This window comes from Gymnoscopelus braueri (genome assembly GCF_963280865.1).
Source record: "Gymnoscopelus braueri genome assembly, chromosome: 7".
Taxonomy (NCBI): domain Eukaryota; kingdom Metazoa; phylum Chordata; class Actinopteri; order Myctophiformes; family Myctophidae; genus Gymnoscopelus; species Gymnoscopelus braueri.
In genome coordinates this window covers 22,542,378-22,563,627 of record NC_137608.1, presented here as the reverse complement: position 1 = coordinate 22,563,627, position 21,250 = coordinate 22,542,378, and the positions used below count along the sequence as shown (strand labels likewise).

The 21,250-nt window shown below is 39.0% G+C and overlaps 3 protein-coding genes across 5 annotated transcripts in view; 1 reads left to right on the top strand and 2 right to left on the bottom strand.

Annotated features, from left to right (window-relative positions):
* The window catches only part of lifra (LIF receptor subunit alpha a), a 28,556-nt gene extending 17,813 nt beyond the window's left edge, over positions 1-10,743 (bottom strand). For both annotated transcript variants that reach the window (XM_080432856.1, XM_080432857.1), the window contains exons 1-2: positions 10,609-10,743; positions 269-467 (exon numbers count right to left, since the gene is read on the bottom strand). In XM_080432856.1, coding sequence (XP_080288982.1) covers positions 269-374 — 106 coding nt within the window. In that variant the 5' untranslated portion in view covers positions 375-467; positions 10,609-10,743. The remainder of the gene's footprint in view (positions 1-268; positions 468-10,608) is intronic.
* Positions 10,744-14,137: 3,394 nt separating this feature from the next.
* Positions 14,138-15,671, top strand: LOC308089341 (chronophin-like; the record flags this gene model as incomplete). The annotated part of the gene is made up of 2 exons (XM_080434012.1): positions 14,138-14,735; positions 15,337-15,671. The coding sequence occupies 2 exons, from the start codon at positions 14,138-14,140 to the stop codon at positions 15,669-15,671; spliced, it is 933 nt and encodes a 310-aa protein (XP_080290138.1).
* Positions 15,672-17,121: 1,450 nt separating this feature from the next.
* On the bottom strand, positions 17,122-21,222 carry kgd4 (alpha-ketoglutarate dehydrogenase subunit 4). 2 transcript variants are annotated; one of them, XM_080432722.1, is made up of 5 exons: positions 20,940-21,222; positions 20,270-20,370; positions 19,200-19,263; positions 18,105-18,313; positions 17,122-17,818 (listed from the first exon to the last, which is right to left on the bottom strand). In XM_080432722.1, the coding sequence occupies exons 2-5, from the start codon at positions 20,321-20,323 to the stop codon at positions 17,801-17,803; spliced, it is 345 nt and encodes a 114-aa protein (XP_080288848.1). In that variant the 5' UTR covers positions 20,324-20,370; positions 20,940-21,222; the 3' UTR covers positions 17,122-17,800. The 2 variants fall into 2 exon arrangements, with proteins under 2 accessions (XP_080288848.1, XP_080288847.1); XM_080432721.1 differs by lacking the exon at positions 20,940-21,222 and adding an exon at positions 20,638-20,881.
* Between the last annotated feature and the right edge of the window lie 28 nt (positions 21,223-21,250).

The following is a 21,250-nucleotide window of genomic DNA, read 5'->3' as shown; positions in this document are numbered from 1 at the left end:
ATTAAAATGCTTTATTCTCAATCACATGAAATCTGAGTAGAATGGCTGTGGTTGTAGTAGGTCAAGTTGTACAAAAACGTTACACTGACAATGATACAATGGCTCTTCTAGATGACTAACTGCAACTATATAGTAACTCAATTAAAGCATTTTATTTATTTCAAGACAGTCACTTCTATTTTCATTAGGCTACATAAATCAGTTCCGATGTTTGAATGCTTCCATTGTCCAGGCAATTCAATTAAAAAGGGATAAACGGGTTTCTTACCATCTTTGGTGTGGGCTTGCAAGGCAGAAAGGCCCAGGAGGACAAAGAGCAGCCACCAAGGACAAGGATTAGGCAGTGGCTTCGCACTGAAACACAGGCGAGGCATGGTGGTCAGCCTGTTGAGATGAGTATTTGTAGGTCCTACTGAGGAGACAGCAGCCTAGACATCCTGAGAGACAAGACACAGACAGAGAGGCTCCTGTGGAAAAAGACAGCATGAAAGAGAAGGAAGGAAGGAAGGGGGGGGGGGGAGAGAGAGAGAGAGAGAGAGAGAGAGAGAGAGAGAGAGAGAGAGAGAGAGAGAGAGAGAGAGAGAGAGAGAGAAAACGACTTAATTTAATACATTTTCTAAATTTAGAGTCAAGACTTAATCAACAAAAGTGACTAATTGAAAGTGGTTTCAATCACACTGGCTATGCTGACTGTCTTGAAGTCTAAAACAATGTGACATTGTTACTATTCAACTGCTCATAAATGACAACACCCACAAAACAATCTGTCATTTAGAAGATTTTGTGTTTTTTTGTCCAGAAGCCAGTGTAGTAGATTTGAAAGCCAATGACGGACAAAGTCATTTTGACAGAGTATGCTAGCCTGGAATCCAGACTGATTCGCTCCGTTCAGCAGACTTCTTTTTCCGAGCAAATCAGTCTGGATTCCAGGCTAAGAATATGTCCCATCCAGATATTCTATTTATTTTAGGAAAGAACAAACAATTGCATTATTGCAGAGCTACTCACTGTTGACTTCATGCCTAAATCTGAACTCACTGAAGGCATATTCTTTTCAGCGATTTAATCAAATTGATGGATTGCTGTAATGCTTCTGCTCACTCAGCGTCATGGTCAGGATCATTTGTGATACTGTGATGACATTATGCATTAGGACTCTGACACTGCTTGCATTGTATAATCTGACTATATTATTATGCTCAGTGAGAAGGAAAATTACATCATGTATTTTCCCTCCGTGGTTTGATAGACATAGCCAGGGAGATACACATTTGATCAATTACTCTAACAGAAAAGGGAGCTAGCTCATATAACACCTGACTAAATAATCTCTTGTTTCATCCCTCGAGGATCCTGGAACACCTATACGTTGTTACCTATACGTTGCTACGACGACATGGACCTTGAAAGACGACAGATGGAGATGGGCACCCGCACACACACTTACACACACACACAAACCTTCCCCTTACATGGACATGACTACACTTATACAGTATATGGATGGACACCTAAAATTGATTTTTTTTTAATGTATTATTGTGGACTGAAAATGAAGCAACGTGCTTTAGTGGTTGATTATAATTTTTTTAGGTTAGTTTAGTCCCGTTTGTCTTGTTTTATTGCTCACTACCCGTGGGGCTGACCTGTATACATTTGATTGGTTGATTGGATTGTTATACCTTTCAATCCAGGAACACCTTTGTGTAACATTAGCTGTTGCTATACAGTATATATAGCAATTTTTGAATTAAAATCTGAAGTTTATCAGAAAACTTTAGAAGGCGTTTTTAGAATCGGCCTCAGGTCTAAATAGCTTAACGTGTGCCTCGTAATGAGGATTTGGTACACTGGGCTTCTGCATGTACTGTATCACAGCAAATCACAAGACATTTTCCCATTAGCAGCATTGTATCAGCATTATATGACAAGAAAAAGGCTGTCTTTGACATTCATTTTGTTATGTTATTTGCAGACAAATACAAGCCTCAAGTGATAGGCCTATAACTTACCTCAGAAGCTGCCGGCTAAATATGTTTTGATTTAAAGACCCTATGGATAAGTGAGTTCACCTCCTCTGATAGAAATACAGATGGGAGTTATTCGAGTTGAGCACTGGGAGAGTGAATAGTGTTTGTGACAATTCTAATGAAAAGTTTAAAAGCAAATGTCTTGTGAAGTCAGTAACACTATTTAAAAAGGATCAACTAATAGGATGATTGGGCCTTTGTATGAATTCACAGGCATACTACTAATCTGAGCTGAACATGACCTAACGGCACAATATTAACTTGTTACCTAGGAAATCACTCCCTTAGGACCCGGCAAATTAATCAAAATGTCACTTTCACAATAAAGCCATGTGAATAATCTAGAGTAGAAGATTAAGTGTTCTGTGGAGCTGTTCAGAGAACACGCTCCTAGCACCTAGGCTCTAATGTAGCCTGTTTGAATTCCGTTCCCGACGATCTTTACTGCATGTCTCTCACCATCTCTCTCGCCCTGTTTCCTGTCCAACACATTTCTTTATGTATAGTTGTCTTTTCTTTGTAAAATGTCTCAATTGTAACATTGTATCAGCTGCTCTCAGACAGAGCAACTCCAACCTTGCACTTTGTAAGATAAGAGTATCTGCTAAATGCCTGAATTGTTACAATGTAACTGTCAAAGAAAATAAAACTTAAGATAAAAAAACTAATAAAGGAAGTAAGGAATCTGTTCTCAAAACGGCTTGAAATCATATTAATTTTCCACTCTTCCACTGAGGCCTGAATCATCTTCTTGAAGTATTTTATAGCAAATAACCCATGGCATAAAAAGTCACATCAACTCCACAAGAGTCAAAACAGGAAAATAGATCTCTTTCAAGGGTGAAGTTGCCTTGCCCTGCAAATGAAAAGCCTTTTTTTTACCAGCACAAATAGGGGCAAGGCAGTAACTGAAGGCACACCCTTATTATCAAATTCCTTTTTTGCCTTCTAACATTAAGTGGTTAGTGACTCTGATGAAGAAATTGGCAACCTTCTGAATCTTGGAGGGGCTAAAATGGACACATGACTTCTTATTGAAGGCATGCTCTTGTTACTTAACTATGACAAGCCAGGCTCTAAGCAAGCAAACAGAGATTATACAGCTGCAAAGGTGGGTCATGAAGAAAGGGCTTTCAAAGGACTGTGTTACATTGACCATTGGCAACATCAGCAACATTAACATCTCTGCTAATGGCTGGAAGTAAAAAATAGACTGGCATGCTCCTTTAATTTAGTATCAATTAACTACTAAGGTAGTTTGATCCAAAGGAAAAAATTAAATCAGTATGAGTATGCAGTTAGAGACAAACAATACAAAACCCAGTGTTATATGGCAATAAGATAAAATAAAAAAAACAACCTAAAAACAACCCTATCTTCCGCCCGGCACAGTTCGACACTGGGTGCAATGCAACTAAATTATTATCGCTATTTTCCAACCAACACAGTTGTACATTTTATACCCAGGCCCACGTTGTCGAGATAGATTCTTTGCCAATCTAGTGCTAGTTATTGGTCTTAAAAATTAGGTGTGGTCTGGTGCATTTCTATCTACACACAGAGAGAAGAGTCAAAAAGCATTTTGCGCTTAGACCAGCTTTTAGTTGGTCTTAACTACCAGCGCAAGTGATGGACAAATATTGACTTATTATTTAGAGATAGATGGTCAAATACACATTTCCTTAGCAGAAATGTGTTTGCGTCTCCTCCAACTTGCTAAATCCATCATTTAAATAGTAATGCGTTATGACTAAGGCGCAACAAACTGAATGGAGACTACACTGATTGGTCCAATTTGTTATGCCCAAAGCAGACCCAGACTAATTCAGAGTCTAAATACAACCCTGCTTTGCGCCATGTGCCTGACTTTGCGTCCAGATAACAAAATAAATAAATACAATAAATAATAAACTAGCAAAATGGGAGGGGAAACACCCCCAATGCAATTTCCCCCTGTGTTTTGTACCCTGCACAATAGATCATCTAATAGGGCCCAAAGTATTAGTATTAGTAATTTGTGTAACCATACAAACTGATAACAAAGTTAAACAATTTGCCAGTAGGACCCATTATTTCCAGACAGTATATACAGACAAACAAGGCAGAAATATGGGTTGTGTGATTGTGCAATATAACTTCTGACTGTTGACATTGAGACAGAACACAGAACCTGCAAACAGTTACAGATAGGCATGCTGCAGAAAGTAGGCTGACTCTGTCCCAATAAACAAATTGTGTTCTAGAACAAGCTGGTGAGGAATGTGTGGCCAAACCATGAAGACGTTTGTGTTTGTTGTTCTCACCAAAGAGGTAGACCTTCTGCACAAACAAATAAAACAAATGTCACAGAATGAAAAATCCAACAAGAAATGTTGCAAGACTAAATGAAGCGTAGTAGCCAACACCACTCTGTGTGTGTGTGTGTGTGTGTGTGTGTGTGTGTGTGTGTGTGTGTGTGTGTGTGTGTGTGTGTGTGTGTGTGTGTGTGTGTGTGTGTGTGTGTGTGTGTGTGTGTGTGTGTGTGTACCTCCCATGTACCTCATTGTTTGCATCACACCACAGGGCTTGTTACTGAGACCATGTCACACACTCTGAATGGCTGCAATGCCTGGTTATAAAGGGCTTTATATAGCACACCACGACAGAATAGCTGATCTCATAAGGGACATATCTAAACATGTTTCAACTCTGTACTGAAAATCCTGAGATCTTTGCACATCTCTCTGCTAATACACCAGATGTTGTTGTCAATGAAGGCTTTTTACAGCACCTTGTAAATATTTGTGTCCTTGTATTGTATCTCTTATGTGGACATAAATAAATGATTTAATGTGTGCGCGCAGTGCGCACACATGTTGCAGTTAGTCCGACCACCATCCCTTGAGAGATGCTTGGACAGGCTTAGAAAAGTTTCATGGAACAATTCACACACACACAAACACACACAATTTAGTGAAATGCATTAGCGAAAGCAAAACCTGAAAGACCTCTCTAAAACAACACACAGACACACACACACACACACACACCCAACTAACCCCAACCCATTACAGAAATCACTCTGCAACTGCTTGTGCTTGTGCTGCATGGTTTAACAGCCTACAGTTTCATTTATTGACTTTAAGATTCCAACAGATTGTATGTGATTTTATCAGTCACAGCAACAAAGGAGAAACCATGTCTCTATCTCCTGGCCTTTGTATGATAAATATATATACATATATATAATGAATTTATTTGTTAACCAATGTTGATCAGCTACCTGATTATGGCAAAAGACATGATTATGGCAAAACTTAACTTAAATAATAATCACTATTATGGGTCCATAAAACATGTATTCAGCAATTTTGATTTTAATTCCAGACTGACTGCTGAAAGATTGTAAAATGTAAACATTTATATAATTATACAATAATAATATTCCACATTTTATTCCACGATTTTTTGAAAATAGCATTGTTTCGGTCTCTTTCGTGATATTTTTTCGGCGTTAAAACCCTTTCGGCCGAAAGCCGAAAATGCATTTTTTAAACTATTTTCGGCCGATATGTTTCGGTGGCCGAATATTCGGTGCATCCCTTCTTTGTTCATATTTATTTGCTTATCTGTCTCTACTACAACATTATCTCCTCTATAGAATGTGTTGTACAGAGTAGACCATGGCAACAGACAATCACATACAACTACATTCCAACTACAGTATGGACAAAGTTTGGTTACTGTTGCAGTAGCCAGTGACAATCACAAGCCCACAGATTTTCAAAGAGTGGACCCCCAGGGAGGGGTGCCAGGTGGGCAATTGGATCATTATCAACATCATCATTATACAGTATATATACATTTAAAATTTAATTAAATTCATAAGACGATTGTGCCAGATGGTGGCACATCCCGATGGGAGTGACACATTGTGAGCTTGCAGATCCAGGCTTTTTTAAGGCCATTTCACAATACGGGGACCGCAGCCAGAGCCTATGGCTATTTTGGGGGTCCTTGGCATGGAAAATGTTTGCTAACCCCTGAACTAGCCTACTCTCTCAAAAGATTCTAGACAGGAGGGTGATTCTTCAGCTGAAAAATACCTGCACACTGAGAATGAGCTTCACAAGGCATATAGCCGTGACCTTGCATTGCCCCTCAGGCTGCACAAACCAGCCCACATCAGAAAAAAAGCCAAAAACAGACAGTCTCCAGTCCTCTGCTTGTTAGCTTATCTCTGTTTGTGTTAAGTATAAAGGCTCAAGGCTGAGGCGCTTTATCTCTCTGCTGGCTCATTATTTCATTCCAAATTACTATCCCCGCAATTTTTCTAATAAATTATGTTGTAGAAGTGGGAGGCAGGGATTGGACTTGGGCTGACTCCTGCTAAAACTCAAAAGTATCAAGTTGTAGCTATAGTTTAAAAGTAGGCTAGTTCTTATTTGAGCACTGAACAAAAATATAACAATGCAAACTTTACTTTCACTGTTCTGGTTTTTGTTTGTTGGTTAACTGATTAGCAGATTTAGTGAGGTTAATTTTCAAGCCATGGGGGCTAACTGTGTTGAATCAATGTAACACTACAATATCTTTTATGAACTTATAGTGGGTCCAGAATATAACAATTGAAAAGAGTGGGAATATCTTTTAAGCAGCGAGTATCCCAGGGAGAATATACAGCTAATTTTGTCTCCCAAGCTGAAAAGGTATCCATCATCAACCATTACCAATTGCCATCTGAGCTCTGATAGAATCAAACAAATCCATAGAGTGCTTAGGGGAAGCGGAAAAAACAGAACGATTCTGGGAAATCTAACCAAGAAACTGATAGCCGCAGATGGACACACACACACAATCTATCAATGCTTCTTAGCTCCAGCAATAACACACACACACACACACACACACACACACACACACACACACACACACACACACACACACACACACACACACACACACACACACACACACACACACACACACACACACACACACACACACACACACACACACACACACACACACACACACACACACACACAATCAATGCTTCTTAGCTCCAGCAATAAGAAATGTGACCACAAACTGTTAAATCAGAAAGGCGACACACACACACTCATACACTCTCTCGCGTACGCCGCACACGCACACACGTAAACATAAAGAAATACTGCGCACACACAAACCTACAACACCTGTTGGCTGTAATGTATTATTAGGCCCACTGTATTTGAGCTAAGAACAGGATGGATTAGTCTACTAGGCCCTGTTCAGACCAGCAGCCCAAATCCAGCCCAAATCTGATTTCCTATCCAGATTGGAGTCGGATTGTTTTGATGCAGTCTCAACAAGGCTAAGGAATGTGATTCAAATCAGATTTGTAAAATTCTGTTTTAATGCAGTTTTATGCTGTTTGAACTGCATAAAAACAATGCAACTCCAATCTGGATAGGCCACAAATCAGATTTGGGCTAAATTTGGGCTGCCAGCCTCACAGGGCCTAACTTTTTCACTTGTCAATTTGTCTGTTCTTTCAACCCTGAACTTTGCCTCTGTTCTGTTTGAGTATGGGACATTTTGCACTACTATCCTATTTTAAGTAGGAGGCTCTTTTTTAACTACAGTATACGTGGCTTTAAAAAACACATACTCACACGCACGCACACATGTACACACGCATGCCCACACACAGGCAAGCACAAGCACTCTTAATCCTACTAGTTTAGCAATTCACTCAACACAACAATGAGTCTGACTTTAGCTATTACGTGTGCTGGGAACATGAGACTGAATTGAAATGCAGAGCGAAATCATGTCAAACAAACGTGTTTTATTTATAAAGTAGTAACACTAGTCCTACAACCTGCAGCAGAAATCAGTGGGATGAAAGACAAGGACAGATTTTAAACCAAAACCAAAATTACTTTGGTTTTACCACAACAACAATGACAGCACAAACACTACAGCTCATGGGTCCAATTGTTATATCATGACGTTGTATTGCACATGTTCATTACTATGCTCTTAATAAAATTCCAATGTAGTTTGCTACCAATTGCTGCTAATATGCAAGCTCATTTTTGTTTTTACTTTGTTGACAGCACAGACAACCTATGTTGGATATTATTTAAGCTCACTCAGCTGTCAAGTATACGGAAACAGAAAAGGATTACACCATTAACCTCACAGCTTTTTGCATACTACGCAAGCACTCCCTGAATGCACAGCTGCAGCATGCTCAAGTAACCAAACAATAACCACTATGTTACTAATTACTATCCAAACCAAAGTTTCAAAAAGATCGATTACTGAAGAACCCCTCTTCACAAGAATTGTGTGTGTAGGATGGCCTAGCTGGGCCAAAGTCCAGTCCCAAACTTGTGTTCCCACCCTAAAACTATGCCGGGCAAATGTGTCATTAGGCTGTCAGTCTCTGCCCACCAGAGCTAGTGGCTCCACTCTGTGTGGTGACATTTTGAAAGTGCATCTGAGAGTAGCCTACTAATTATCCTTGACCTTTGAATCGGGCCAGAAAGAGACCGGATGCTGTTAGGGGGGAAGCTAGAGGAAAGGAAATGAAAGAGTTGATTTGTGTGTGTGTGTGTGTGTGTGTGTGTGTGTGTGTGTGTGTGTGTGTGTGTGTGTGTGTGTGTGTGTGTGTGTGTGTGTGTGTGTGTGTGTGTGTGTGTGTGTGTGTGTGTGTGTGTGTGTGTGTGTGTGTGTGTGTGTGTGTGTGTAATATTAGTGCCCCAGCAGCAGGGGATAAAAGGACATTCAGTCTTACTGAATGTAGGTTTTGGCACTGGATGTCTCAACCAAGTCGTGTTTCCTTCCCTCCCTTGTAAAGGACACAATCTTTCTGTTTAAAATAACATTTCCTAATGTATATAAGAGGCAAGGAAATTAGTCACAATACAAATACACCATCTACCTAGGCTCCCTGATGTATGCCAGTCTAAAAATAATAATAAAGTGCATTGAAACAATATACAGACTAGTCTGATGTCTTGTAGAAGGAAGCAAGTTGACTGGTCATAAAGAAAATACAAAGGCAGGGTTGTCTTTGTTATGTCAGGTAGTGAGTTATTTATGTCCGACTTAGAGCCATAGTGTTTCCTCTACATTCATGGACAGTGGAAACTAATAATTTTGACTTGTCATTAGTCTACATGTTGGAATTATTTTGCATTGCTTTTTGGGGTTGTTAATTTCAGTAACGATCAATTTATTTGCCTTCCTTTTACTAATAAAACATTATCATTATCATTATGTTATCATCACTAGTCATAAATGTATTGTACATGAATTACTATAATAATTACTAAAAATAACATTGGGATGGGTCTATTTATGGTCATTTCTGAAAAGGTTAGTTTTACAGATACTTACTGATCAAATGGCCAATTAGATTATGTTTATATTTTGCTTCCCGTTTTCTATGTTGGTAAAAATCTGTTCATAAATTATAGTGTATTGACATTAGCAACAGGAACCAGCCAACCAAACACTATCTGTTTTCCTAAAGCTGCAGAATGTCAAAATTGCAGGAGTGCCTCTCCTCCATGGTCCTGTTTGCAGAAGCTATCGCTGACCAAGCAAAGCCTTGAACAAGAACTATCATAGAAGTCAATATATTTACTCACATCCAAGTGCAAAAATAACATGGTTGTGTCATTTTAAACACACATCCGAGCTATATTTTATCACTCAAGTTTGGAAACAAGAGATTAAGAGAATAACCCACTTGTGTCAGATGTGATGTGGCCCTATTTCACCTGTGTGGACATGAACTACACACAACAGATAGATCATCTAATATTCTGCTGTGACTATTTCTGGACAATAAATGTGTCTCTGGTTACAGATATGTTGTAAATACATAGACAATCCAAAGCAAATTGGACTACAACATGGAACACAACCGAAATAAGCTCTCGAGCTTTTTGTGTTAAAGGTTTTGATTGATTGATTGATTGAATACTTTATTAACAGTTTGCCAAAAAAAAAAGCACATTAAAGTACAGTTCTATACAAGGTCTGCTATTGGGATTAAACCCAAGACAACACGCTTGTTTCCATTGGGGTCCTGTCTGTATTCAATTCCTCTAAACATTTAATGACAGACAAATATACAATACTATGCTAAAACATCATATCCTTTTGTTGACACTACACGTATTATGTTTATTTTTGTCAATAAAATACTCAATCAATCAATCAATCAAATAAATAACAACAACAACAACAGGACTCACATCCTAGCATTAGCAACTGGATAACATGATGGAGGGTAGCCTACTGTGTTGATAACTATTCACATCCAGTCACTTTGGCCACACACGGACAACACACAGGTCCTTGTTTTGTTTTACAATCCGTAACACATCCACACAAATAAAACGGCTTAATAAATTAGATTTATGAGGAAAATGTAAGTTCCAGGCCATGTCCAGTGAGACTGTGGCTAAACAGTTAGCTGCAGGCAGCCCACCATAACGTTACACAAACACAGAGCAGTGTCAGTGTTTTCAAAAGTACTGCTAGCCAGCAAGTGCGACTATATTAAGATCATAATATTACGTTTAATATTTACCTTTCTATAACCCCTCACTGGCGTTGATAGATATCCTTTCAAGCACAACTTATGTTGTTATATTCGATTAATCAACTCGACACGGTTAAAATGTTGAAGTGCGTAGACGGCTGGTCGCGACCCTGTTGTCCCACTGTGTTCAGTCTTGCACCCCAGTTGTTCCAGAACGGGATAGGATTACTGGAACAGGGCGGGGCGTGATGTACGCCCCCGTTATATTCTCACACTGATGTTTAGTTTTTATTTGTGCCGTGTTGTTTTATGTCAGATATTAAGCTTGATACGATGAATCACACATAATAACGTATTTAAAATACGCCATGGACGACCTACATTAAAATTATCAACTGTAATGCGACAAGCACTGCCACCTGCTGACAATATTTTGTTAGTGCAGTATTCAGCGACACACCAACTGGATGGCCCAGACATCTGGGCACCTCGATGTAAAATTGGCTATTTTGTCCAAAATGTAAAAATAAATAAAAAGAAATTGACATATGGTCTTAAGTAATGTAAAGTGTACATGATGTGAACATGCACGGTACATCGTAGCTTTTTAGCTACGATGTACATAGCTTTTTTAAAATATTTTTTTGGTGAGATCTGACGTTCATAGTGACAGAACACTGTCCCAAAAAAAACAAAAAAAAAAACAGAAGTCTCGCTAGACGAGATTGAAATCTCAAGATTTCAATCTCGTCTAGCGAGACTTCTGTTTTTTTTTTTTTTTTTTTGGTTGCATAGTGTTCTGTCACTATGAACGTCAGATCTCACAAAAAAAAAAAAAAAAAAGCTATTAAAATATGTGATCTAACCTAAGGCCTATCCGCGCACCTTTTAAGCTGTGGCAGCTCAGGGGTGGAGTTATGAAAATTTTCTACTGTACCATTCATCCTAAGATATCATAACGTCATAGAAAAGGTAAGAAAACTTTAGTCCAAAATTCTCCTTTAAATAGAAGGATTTTATCCTTCTATTTAACTTGATAGGTTTTGTAGCAATTTGTAGCAATTGTAGAAATATTAGACCTTAGTTGTCGAATGTTTAATCATGTTAATCATGTATTAGTTAACTAAATATAAGAAAATATTTTTGAAAATATTCATTTATTTTAACATTTTGGGAAAAAAAATCCAATGTAACTTTAATTTAGAGATGCCCACTCTTCCTTGGTGGTGCCCACCCTTTCGGACCCTCATGCTATGCCCTATTTATCGCTCATGGTTTTGCCACAAAACACAGGCCTATACATAATATGAATGGTAAACTTAAGAATAATCTATGACATTAATTACAATAGACCCGGTCCCAACGCATTCCCATTGTAGCTAATCCAGTCAATTTGTAATCTCTCAAGACAGATTCAGCTAATTTTGTTGTTCTTTTTTTACTGAATGGGTTCCCAGATTGGTTAATACAGTATGTGATTTGACCCATGCAGGGAAACTGCAGTAGGCCACTACGCCTAATCATTCCAGGTTTTATGTGACCTCCAGGGACAACCAAATATCATATTAAAATGATAGGCTACCATATAGGCCTACTTAGCAGATACATTCAGGGGTCAACATTTGTGTATCTCTGTTTCTCTGTTTATGTCTCTATACCTTGGTTTTCTAGGCCTAGCGTATTCTCATACAACCATCAGATATCACATCACCTGTTCCCAATGGACATGTGCACTTTGGGAGCCCTCTTACTCCAAAAGTACCTTTTTTGGAATTCAAACAAAGTCAATGAGGTAATATACTATTTATTATGATGGAATATTCTGCACTGATTTATATTTTTTTCCCATGAAAACCCTGATGTACATATTTGCACACAGTCACAGATTGAAACCTTAAATGCAATCCTTTAACCTTAAACCTTAATCTTCACTCCGTGTCCTCATCCAAAGTTTGTGTCTTCCACAGTATAAATATAGTTGTACTTTTTATTTTAAATGTATCTTGATTTACATTTTCAGTCTCATTTGAAGCATTATATCGCACAATCAGGGTAATCATTTTGTAATTAAACACTTATTTTTGCTCACTGCTGATAAGATCATTGAGAAACTCACTGTGGTCTTCCCATAAGACAATAAACATCACAGGAGTCAATATCATCTTCACAGATAAGAATATTTTACTGGAGTGTGATTCGGGAATAGTAAAAGATAAGTCATTATATTGCAAAAATAATTTGGGTATAGGGAGTGTGTTTCTTCCCTGTTTGTAAGGTTTGTACACACACAGACCAGAAATCTTGCATATAGTCGACCAAGCACCATGTAATCTCCCATGCAAATGTAAACATTTAGATAATAATTCACATGTATGGTAGATAGGCTAACTGAGGCATGTGTTTGTGTGTGTTGTAAAGACCCATTTTGTATGTTATGTTTGTATGACCTCATTTTTATGTTGTGTATGTTGTAAGAGCTCATTTTATGTCATTTATCTGTCCTATAGTTCTTATGGTGTCCAGTAAAAAGGTGTTTCACAACTGAAGGAAGGGAAAACAATTTTATGTTCAAACAAGGTCTAAGGCTGAGCATAAATAAAAACTTCTGGAAACATCAGTATGCTTCACCATTATCTGGCTTGGGTTTGCTACAGTAAGAATGAAACACAGGACATGAGAGGCTGCCAAGAGCAAGTGTCAAGAGAATGGATCATTCATTTCTGAATCAGCTGTGTGGAGTGATATCTTGTAGGGTGAGTAGACTGATGTGACCCTTTTTGAATCCTCTCAGGTTGTGTTCCCACATTATTATTGACTGACACGGATCACTCAAATGAGCTGGATGACTGACATACGACTTACAACAGGAAGTGATGCCCTTAAGCCTTAATTCACTCAAGGCCTCATGGGACACTCCACACTGGAAACTCGTGGATAGATGAGATAAGATCCCTACCCCATGTCTACTCTGTAGCACCATGGACAGCGACGCAGTCTCAAAATGGACGCCATTGATGTAACAATAGCCTATAATTCTTGCATTCAATGTGGTACTGAGGTACTCTAGTCTAGTCTATCTAGAGAAAAACTATCCCAACTTCATATCATTTCAATACTATGGCATTATTGGCAATCGTGGACTTTTGCATTACATAAAATAGATAGAGAAAATATGCCCAGAGGCCAGGGGAAATGTTTTCAGACATCAGGCCAGCTTTTTTACAATTTTATTGCAGTCTAGGCCAAATCAGAAGCTAATTAATCGGCTACATCGTTTGTTGTAGGATATATATAGCCTTGTCTGTCTTTCTTGTACAGTATAGGCTGCACTCAGCTACTGTCACAGTTCGTGGAGCTCAGAGCATTGTCGGTTGCGTTCCTCTTGATTGGTTAGAGCACTACACAACAATGTCATTGGTCACCATTGACTAAATGGGTGTGGCTAAAACGTCAACACTTATGTAGTCCGTGTGACATTGAATTGCATGTTGCTGTCTCTTGTGTTAAACTGACAGCATGTGCATGTTTTCAGAAAGGCAGACGGTCAACAGGTGACGTAGCCCTACGGTTCAACGAGATGGCACGTGTCTTTGGCTTCAAAGCATGTCGGAAAATTCGAGGCTCTCAGATTAGAAATTTGCTGGAGACAAAAAATGTTTTCCTTTTCGACTGTGACGGGGTAATATGGGACGGAGAACATGCAATAACGGGCGCGCCCAAGGTTGTCAATTCATTGATTAGGCACGGGAAAAATGTATTTTTTGTCACTAATAATCCCACTAAGCCACGGGAGAAGTATCTTCACAAGTTCTACCGACTGGGATTCACTGATGTCACGCAAGCGCAGATCTTCAGCTCCTCTTATTGCTCCGCACTTTATCTAAGAGACGTGGCCAAGGTGCAAGGCCATGTGTTCGCTATCGGGTGCGAGGGTCTCCTCAAAGAGCTGCGGGACGCGGGGGTCGCTCTGACAGATGAAATGGACTCACCCGACGACACCATCGACAAGTGCGCGTTAACGCCTGGTGTAAAGGCAGTCATAGTTGGATATGATGATAAATTGACGTTTCTCAAATTAGCCAAAGCTTCGTGCTATTTGAAGGATCCAAATTGTTTATTTCTGGCCACCGACAGTGACCCATGGCACCCACGGAGAGATGGAAGAATAGTACCTGGTATGGTGATCTCTCCTTCTCTCTCTCTCTCTCTCTCTCTCTCTCTCTCTCTCTCTCTCTCTCTCTCTCTCTCTCTCTCTCTCTCTCTCTCTCTTGCCCCTTCTCTCTCTGTGCCCTCCCCAGTTTAGTCAAAAGTAACTATATGCAATTTTTTGTTATATTGCACATTTTGATACACAAAGGCTGTGTACTGTGTAGGCTACCTTACATACAAATAAAGAAAATGGGTATGTTTTGGGCATAGTTATGAATGGTGATTCAAGATTAATTAATTATTAATCTGTTAAATTTGACACACTCACTCACTCACTCACTCACTCACTCACTCTCACACACACACACACACACACACACACACACACACACAGACACAGACACACACACACACACACAGACAGACAGACAGACAGACAGACAGACAGACAGACAGACAGACAGACAGACAGACAGACACACACACACACACAGTAAACACACAATGTAAAAAAAAATGTAAGAAGTACAAAAGTGTAAAAATTATAGACTTCTTAAATGACCTCAGGAAAGACAGCTTCAAGGCAAGCTATTAACCCCACTGCCTCCCTCCTCTCCTGCCTGACAGGTTGTGGAAGCCTCGCTGCAGCCTTGGAGGTGGCTACTGGCCGCAAGGCCACAGTGATTGGCAAACCCAGCCGCTTCATGTTTGAGTGCATCTCCAGTCAGTTCAAAGGGGTTGACCCAGCCCAATGCCTGATGGTGGGGGACCGTCTGGAGACTGACATGCTGTTTGGAGCTAACTGCGGCCTGGACACCATGCTCACGCTCACAGGTGTGTCTCAGATGAAGGAAGCTCAGGGTTACAAGGACAGCCAGCACTCCACCAACCAGAGCTTTGTACCTGACTATGTGGTAGACACCATTGCTGACTTCTTACCTGCTTTTGAGGACATGGACTAGCTGAGGAATCAATGAGTTCACTTGTTTGTTGTTTAGAATATACAATCCTGAGTGTTAATACGGGTCCATATGGTTACATTTGCACACTCAGAGTTGCATTGACGATTTTACTGTGTAAGTGGATTTCTGTCCTTTCAAGGGCAATGGTTCGTCGTACTGTATTTGCAAAAGCACAATCTCATCAGTGGATAATAGATACTAGAACTCCCTATGATGTTGCACTGGCTCTGTGAACAAATGCGAGCGATATAGACAAATTATTTACATTTACCATATTTTTGACCAAATACCTCAATATCGATGTTGTGACGATACTGTGACAATAGCTACTTGTGCTCTCATAAAGAATTAACACAATCATCAGTAATGCCTATAACTACACACAGAAAAATAAAGGTGCTAACTTGAACCAAAACTGGTTCTCCAGAGAGGTTCTTTAAAGAACTATCCCATCCCTTTTCCCCTCTACACTAAATGAATGAATGATTGAATGCTAGTAAACATTTCTGGTTCCACAAAGAACTTAAGTTTGACCAAAAACAGTTTCTGTAGAACCACAAGGAACATGAAGAACCATTCACTAAATAAAATGGTTCTTATGTAGGAGATGGTTCTTTGTGGAACCATATAGCCTTTTAAAGAACCATGCCATTTACATTATAACAACATTCAAAATCCCAGATGATCTTGTCACGATATCGATATAATACAAATAAATTGCCTATCCCTAGATGTTTGGTATTACTATGTTAGATCTTGAGAAAAGGAGACTGTTTAACAGAATACCATGCACAATGCAAAACATTACAAACATTCCAGTGTTCTATCGATACATGGGACATTCTTTGTAACTAGTATTTTAAAAAAAATGTTTTTATCCACTTAAATGTTTTGAGAGGTCATGTTACTGTATCTATTGTGTAAGTAGCCTATATATTAACTGGGTATTCACTGTTCCCCATTGCCAAATTCCAGCAAAGTATTGATTCATGATGCAGAATTGTTTACACTCATGTGGTTGAGTAGATGTGATATTTTAGTCATAAAAAAAAGCAAATGTAAAATTTTGGTTCTAAGAGATAATTTACCAATCAATTATCCAGTGTGTATTTTCTCTCTGGCCTGTCTGTGGTGTCTATAATGCAGTGTAACTAGTGAGAAATACTCTTCTTGGTACTGGAAATTGAACTCTCTGGTCAGAATTTGTGTTGGACAAAAATTGCACTGTTGCGAAACCTCTGTTAATGTTCAACTAGAATACCAGCAAGTTATAGTTGCATAAAAATACATAACGTATTTTACATAGTGTACCAAGTCTTTAATCTCGAGTGTAATTGGCAAATTCACTGCAAATTACTTTAAGAATGTGGAGTCGTGCTAGTTCCTACCAGCAAAAAACATGGTATGAAGGTCCCCATCAGTTATGACAAAGGAAACAAAATACCACGGCGAGTTACAATGATCTTTTAATCATCTTTTAATCATTCAAAGCCAACAGATCACAAACTCAATCCCATTCCACAAAGTCATCTACTGTAACCTGCTGTTCAGCATCCCTGAAAGCCTGTTCAATACCATACTCCAAAACACAGAGGTGTTCATTTATTGCTCTGGGAGGCCCAAAGGAAAGACACTTTTCAGAAAGTTACTTCCATCTTCCATGAACAGTAGCCTGGTCCTTCTATCTGGGTATGGTGACGTCACAGGTCAAATACAAAAATTGTGCACAAGAAAGAAAACAAAAAGCAGCTTCTGTTGCAGAGACCAACTTAGTACTGTGCTGGTATAATGTTTGCAAATAAATGCTCAAGGATTGAAACGAAACACATCTGAAATGGATGGCTGCCGATCCAATCGATAATATTCAGTTATTGTGACAGCTTTGTTGTCTAAAGAAAACGCACAAAGCTTATAGAATGGCAATTGAAGTTAAGATACAATACAATTAAGCAAGCAGAATATCTACATAGTAGTATTTAAAAATAAACTTCATATGTACAAGTATACTTTATTATGCATGACATCTGATGTGGGCATGGTAACAGGTCCTCTTGTACTGAGGAATAAAATAAAGACAGACTGATTTCAACAGATAAGGACTTTGGTTGTGTTTTCTGGGTCACCATATGTCACTCAGGTCCACCACGCTATGGGAAAGAAAGAAAACAAATCATAGATAAAAACAAAAGACACGGGGGAAAAAAACTGCTTAGCCTTAAGATGTGGGTGGTCCAAAATATCAATCAGGAAAATAATTTCTTGAGTTTCTATACAATGCTTTGTCACAGATTCTAAAAATATGTATTTCATATTCATAATATACTCCAATTTCATATTGGAGTAGATAGAATACAATATTATATCATATCCCCATGGCACCAGTACAGCAACAGTGGGCATGTCTGGACTTTAGATATTTCAGTGGTCCCTCACCTGAATGTACTCCATCTCCTCCACCGTCATCAATGTCCTCCTGTATCTCTGAGGGAGCGTCTGAATAGAGGCCAAGGAGTCTGGTGTGCCAGGAAGCCGAGTCATAGGTGCTGGTGGTCTCGATAATGGAGGTGCCACAGCGGCTGGAGGGGGACTAGGAGAACTCTGTGATGGGAGGTTGACTGCTAATATTTTTAACGCCTCTAGGGCTGAAATAGAAGAAAAATAATATAAATAAATAAGAATAATTATTGATATACATTTGTATATGTAACCGGTCCGGTACTGACCAATACATTTACTTGAGTACTGTACTTTTTCGGAGTATCTACACTTTACTTGAGTATTTTTATTTTTGCATATTTACGACTTTCACTCCACTTAGACAAAATTTGGCAAAGGTACATTATTAATTAACCACTTAGGGTGCAGTCACACCGACTAAGCCAATGCTTTTCAATGGGAACGGAGCGGTTTGTGGCCATTTGTGGATTTCCACAAAAAAACGCTCCGTTCCCATTGAAAGCATTGTCAGAATCTACCGCATCAGCAGAATTAAAGTTCGGTGTGACTGCACCCTTAAGCCCTATTTCAAAATACTAGACTGGCACCAGTCTACGATGTAAGTCGGGAACAATGGGAATGCAAATTGCATGCCCCACCCGGTTATGCAATATTTAGGCATAAATAAGCTTTGAGCTTATGCCTTTTCGATCAACCAGAAAGAAATATTGGATTACAGCGTGTTATGTTTTGCGATACTGTTGATGTGGACCGAAATAAAGTAAACTAAACTGAACCTGTTGTACCAGTTGTCAGAGTACCTGTTCTACCCGTGTCTGTTCATATCGGTCAGTCGTTCATAAGATACGTGAACTACAGGAGTACTTGCTTTTAATTTAAAATGCTAAAGTATTCCAAATTACAAAGTACATTTTGTAAAATACAAATTATTGGACAGAGCAACTCTCACTTGTAGTCGAGTAATAATTGACCAGGATTATTCATACTTTGACTCAAGTACTGGGGTTGAGAGTACTTTGTCCACCACAGGTACTCACGGTGTAGATTCACAGAAATGTTAGACATACTCACCATTTGGTTTTGGGACGCCGTTTCTACTGGGAAATTTAATCATAGGGGCATGAGGCCGTATAGCCTGAAACAACAAAAGTAACATATACAGCACAAATCAGAATATTTGTATGAATAATACAAGATAAATGGTTCTTTTGCTAGACAACAACGTGTGTCAGGCTTGTATGTCTTGGCTCATGGGTAACAGAATATCAGGAGTAAAAGGAATGTTTACACTCGCTAGAATCTATCTATTTTTAGTGAAGTTGGAACTTAAGTTATGCCCTACACCTGTGGTCCCCCCAGGAGACTTGGTGAGGGGGGAGGGGGGTCCCAGGGGTTCCCCAGTCAAATGAGTAGCTTAACTATAATTAAATTCGCTTGAAATTATTACAATACAAAAATGGTTGTTATGTAGCATTATGATATCTAGACAATTTAATTTAAACCTCAAATACTTTCTTCTTAGCAGGGTTCCTATAGGCCATAATAATGTAATGAGGGTCTAATGTAAGACAATTTGGGGCTCCAGGGGTCCCCCAGCTGAATGAGAACTTAACTGTAATTCAATTCACTTGAAATTATTGCCATACAAAAATTGTTCTTCTGATGTAGCATTATGACATGTGTACATTTAAATGTAATTTAAACCTAACATAGGCTACTTTCATATCAAGGGCCATATTAACTTTAAATGAGGGTCCATCGCCTAATGAAAGTCAATTTGGTGTTGAACACATGAACATGAACACATTTAGAAAAGCCCTGATACACCTGGCCTAAACAACGTGAGCGTCTACTCAGTTAGTGTAACTTACAACCCTAAAGCAATGGTCAAGAATGTATGTTAGCATTGGTTTTAAGTTGTACGAGAAATGCAAACAATTGACGTCATTTATGTGTAGACCAACAAGGACATCAGCAAGGGTATATTACCGACATAAAAAGAGGCTTTGTGTTAAGTAGGTTAAATCACCAGCCGTTCCTAGCAGTAAGATATACAACATAACATAACCATATTTAAGGCAGTCAAATTAGCACAAAACACGGGGTTTGTAATGCAGTAAAGGGCCAGTCAACACCCCTACCTGAACTGCTGCTCGGACGGGAGCTGCCATTTTGGAACTGACTTTGCTCCCCATGACGACCTCACAGGCTTTACATCCGGGTCACAATGACTCTGCACTTCCTAAACACACCACACAGAGGCGCTGTCGTCATTCTAAAAGATCCATACCATAACGTATAGAATACCGTTTTGCGGCATGGGAAACATCCCAGTCAAAAGATGCTGATGTTGTGCTGTAACGTTGCAATATCATAAAACAAACAGGTGCCACAACAAGGCTAGGAAATTAATGTCAGAACAGATTTGACATTAGAAGGTATGAATCCATAGTTTTAAAAAGTTGAAGCTTTTAAAACAAATATGCCATGCCAAATAGGGGCTTATTACCTTTCTGACAATATTCTCAGCCAGCTGATGGATCTATTATTCCCCCCCCAAAAAAAGTGTCCTGTCAGGTCAAATGTTCAGGCCATACTGCCGTTATATGGGTATGTTTCCAGAGAATTTCTAAGAATAGAACAATAAAAACCCCGCAAATGAACAAAATCCCTGTATACCAAAGATCACAGAACGGTTATCAGATCCGTTATATGCTTGTCATGATATCACACAAAGCTGTAATGTTCTAGAACATGGTATATTTGGTTACAGGAAATGTCAATGACAAACAGAGCTAGCAAATAACCTACCTGCTATCTTTCATTTCTACTGGAATACAACGAGAGGGGTTGAAGAAGGATAACCTGGTCACGTGGCTAGTACCAACCAACCAACGGAGGATTAGAAGCAAACAGAGATCATACAAATGAGAGTAGATACATACATACGTCGTGGTCAAAAGATGATTGTAGCTAGATAACGGGAAATCAGCCGAGTTCCATTTTTGTGCAAATTTGGAAGTACGTCGTCAATAAAACGGTCAAATCATAATCTAGAAACTAGAGGATAAATAATCAGAAAGGACTGTTTTTCTAGTTGTAGCAGTCTTATAGCATCCTCT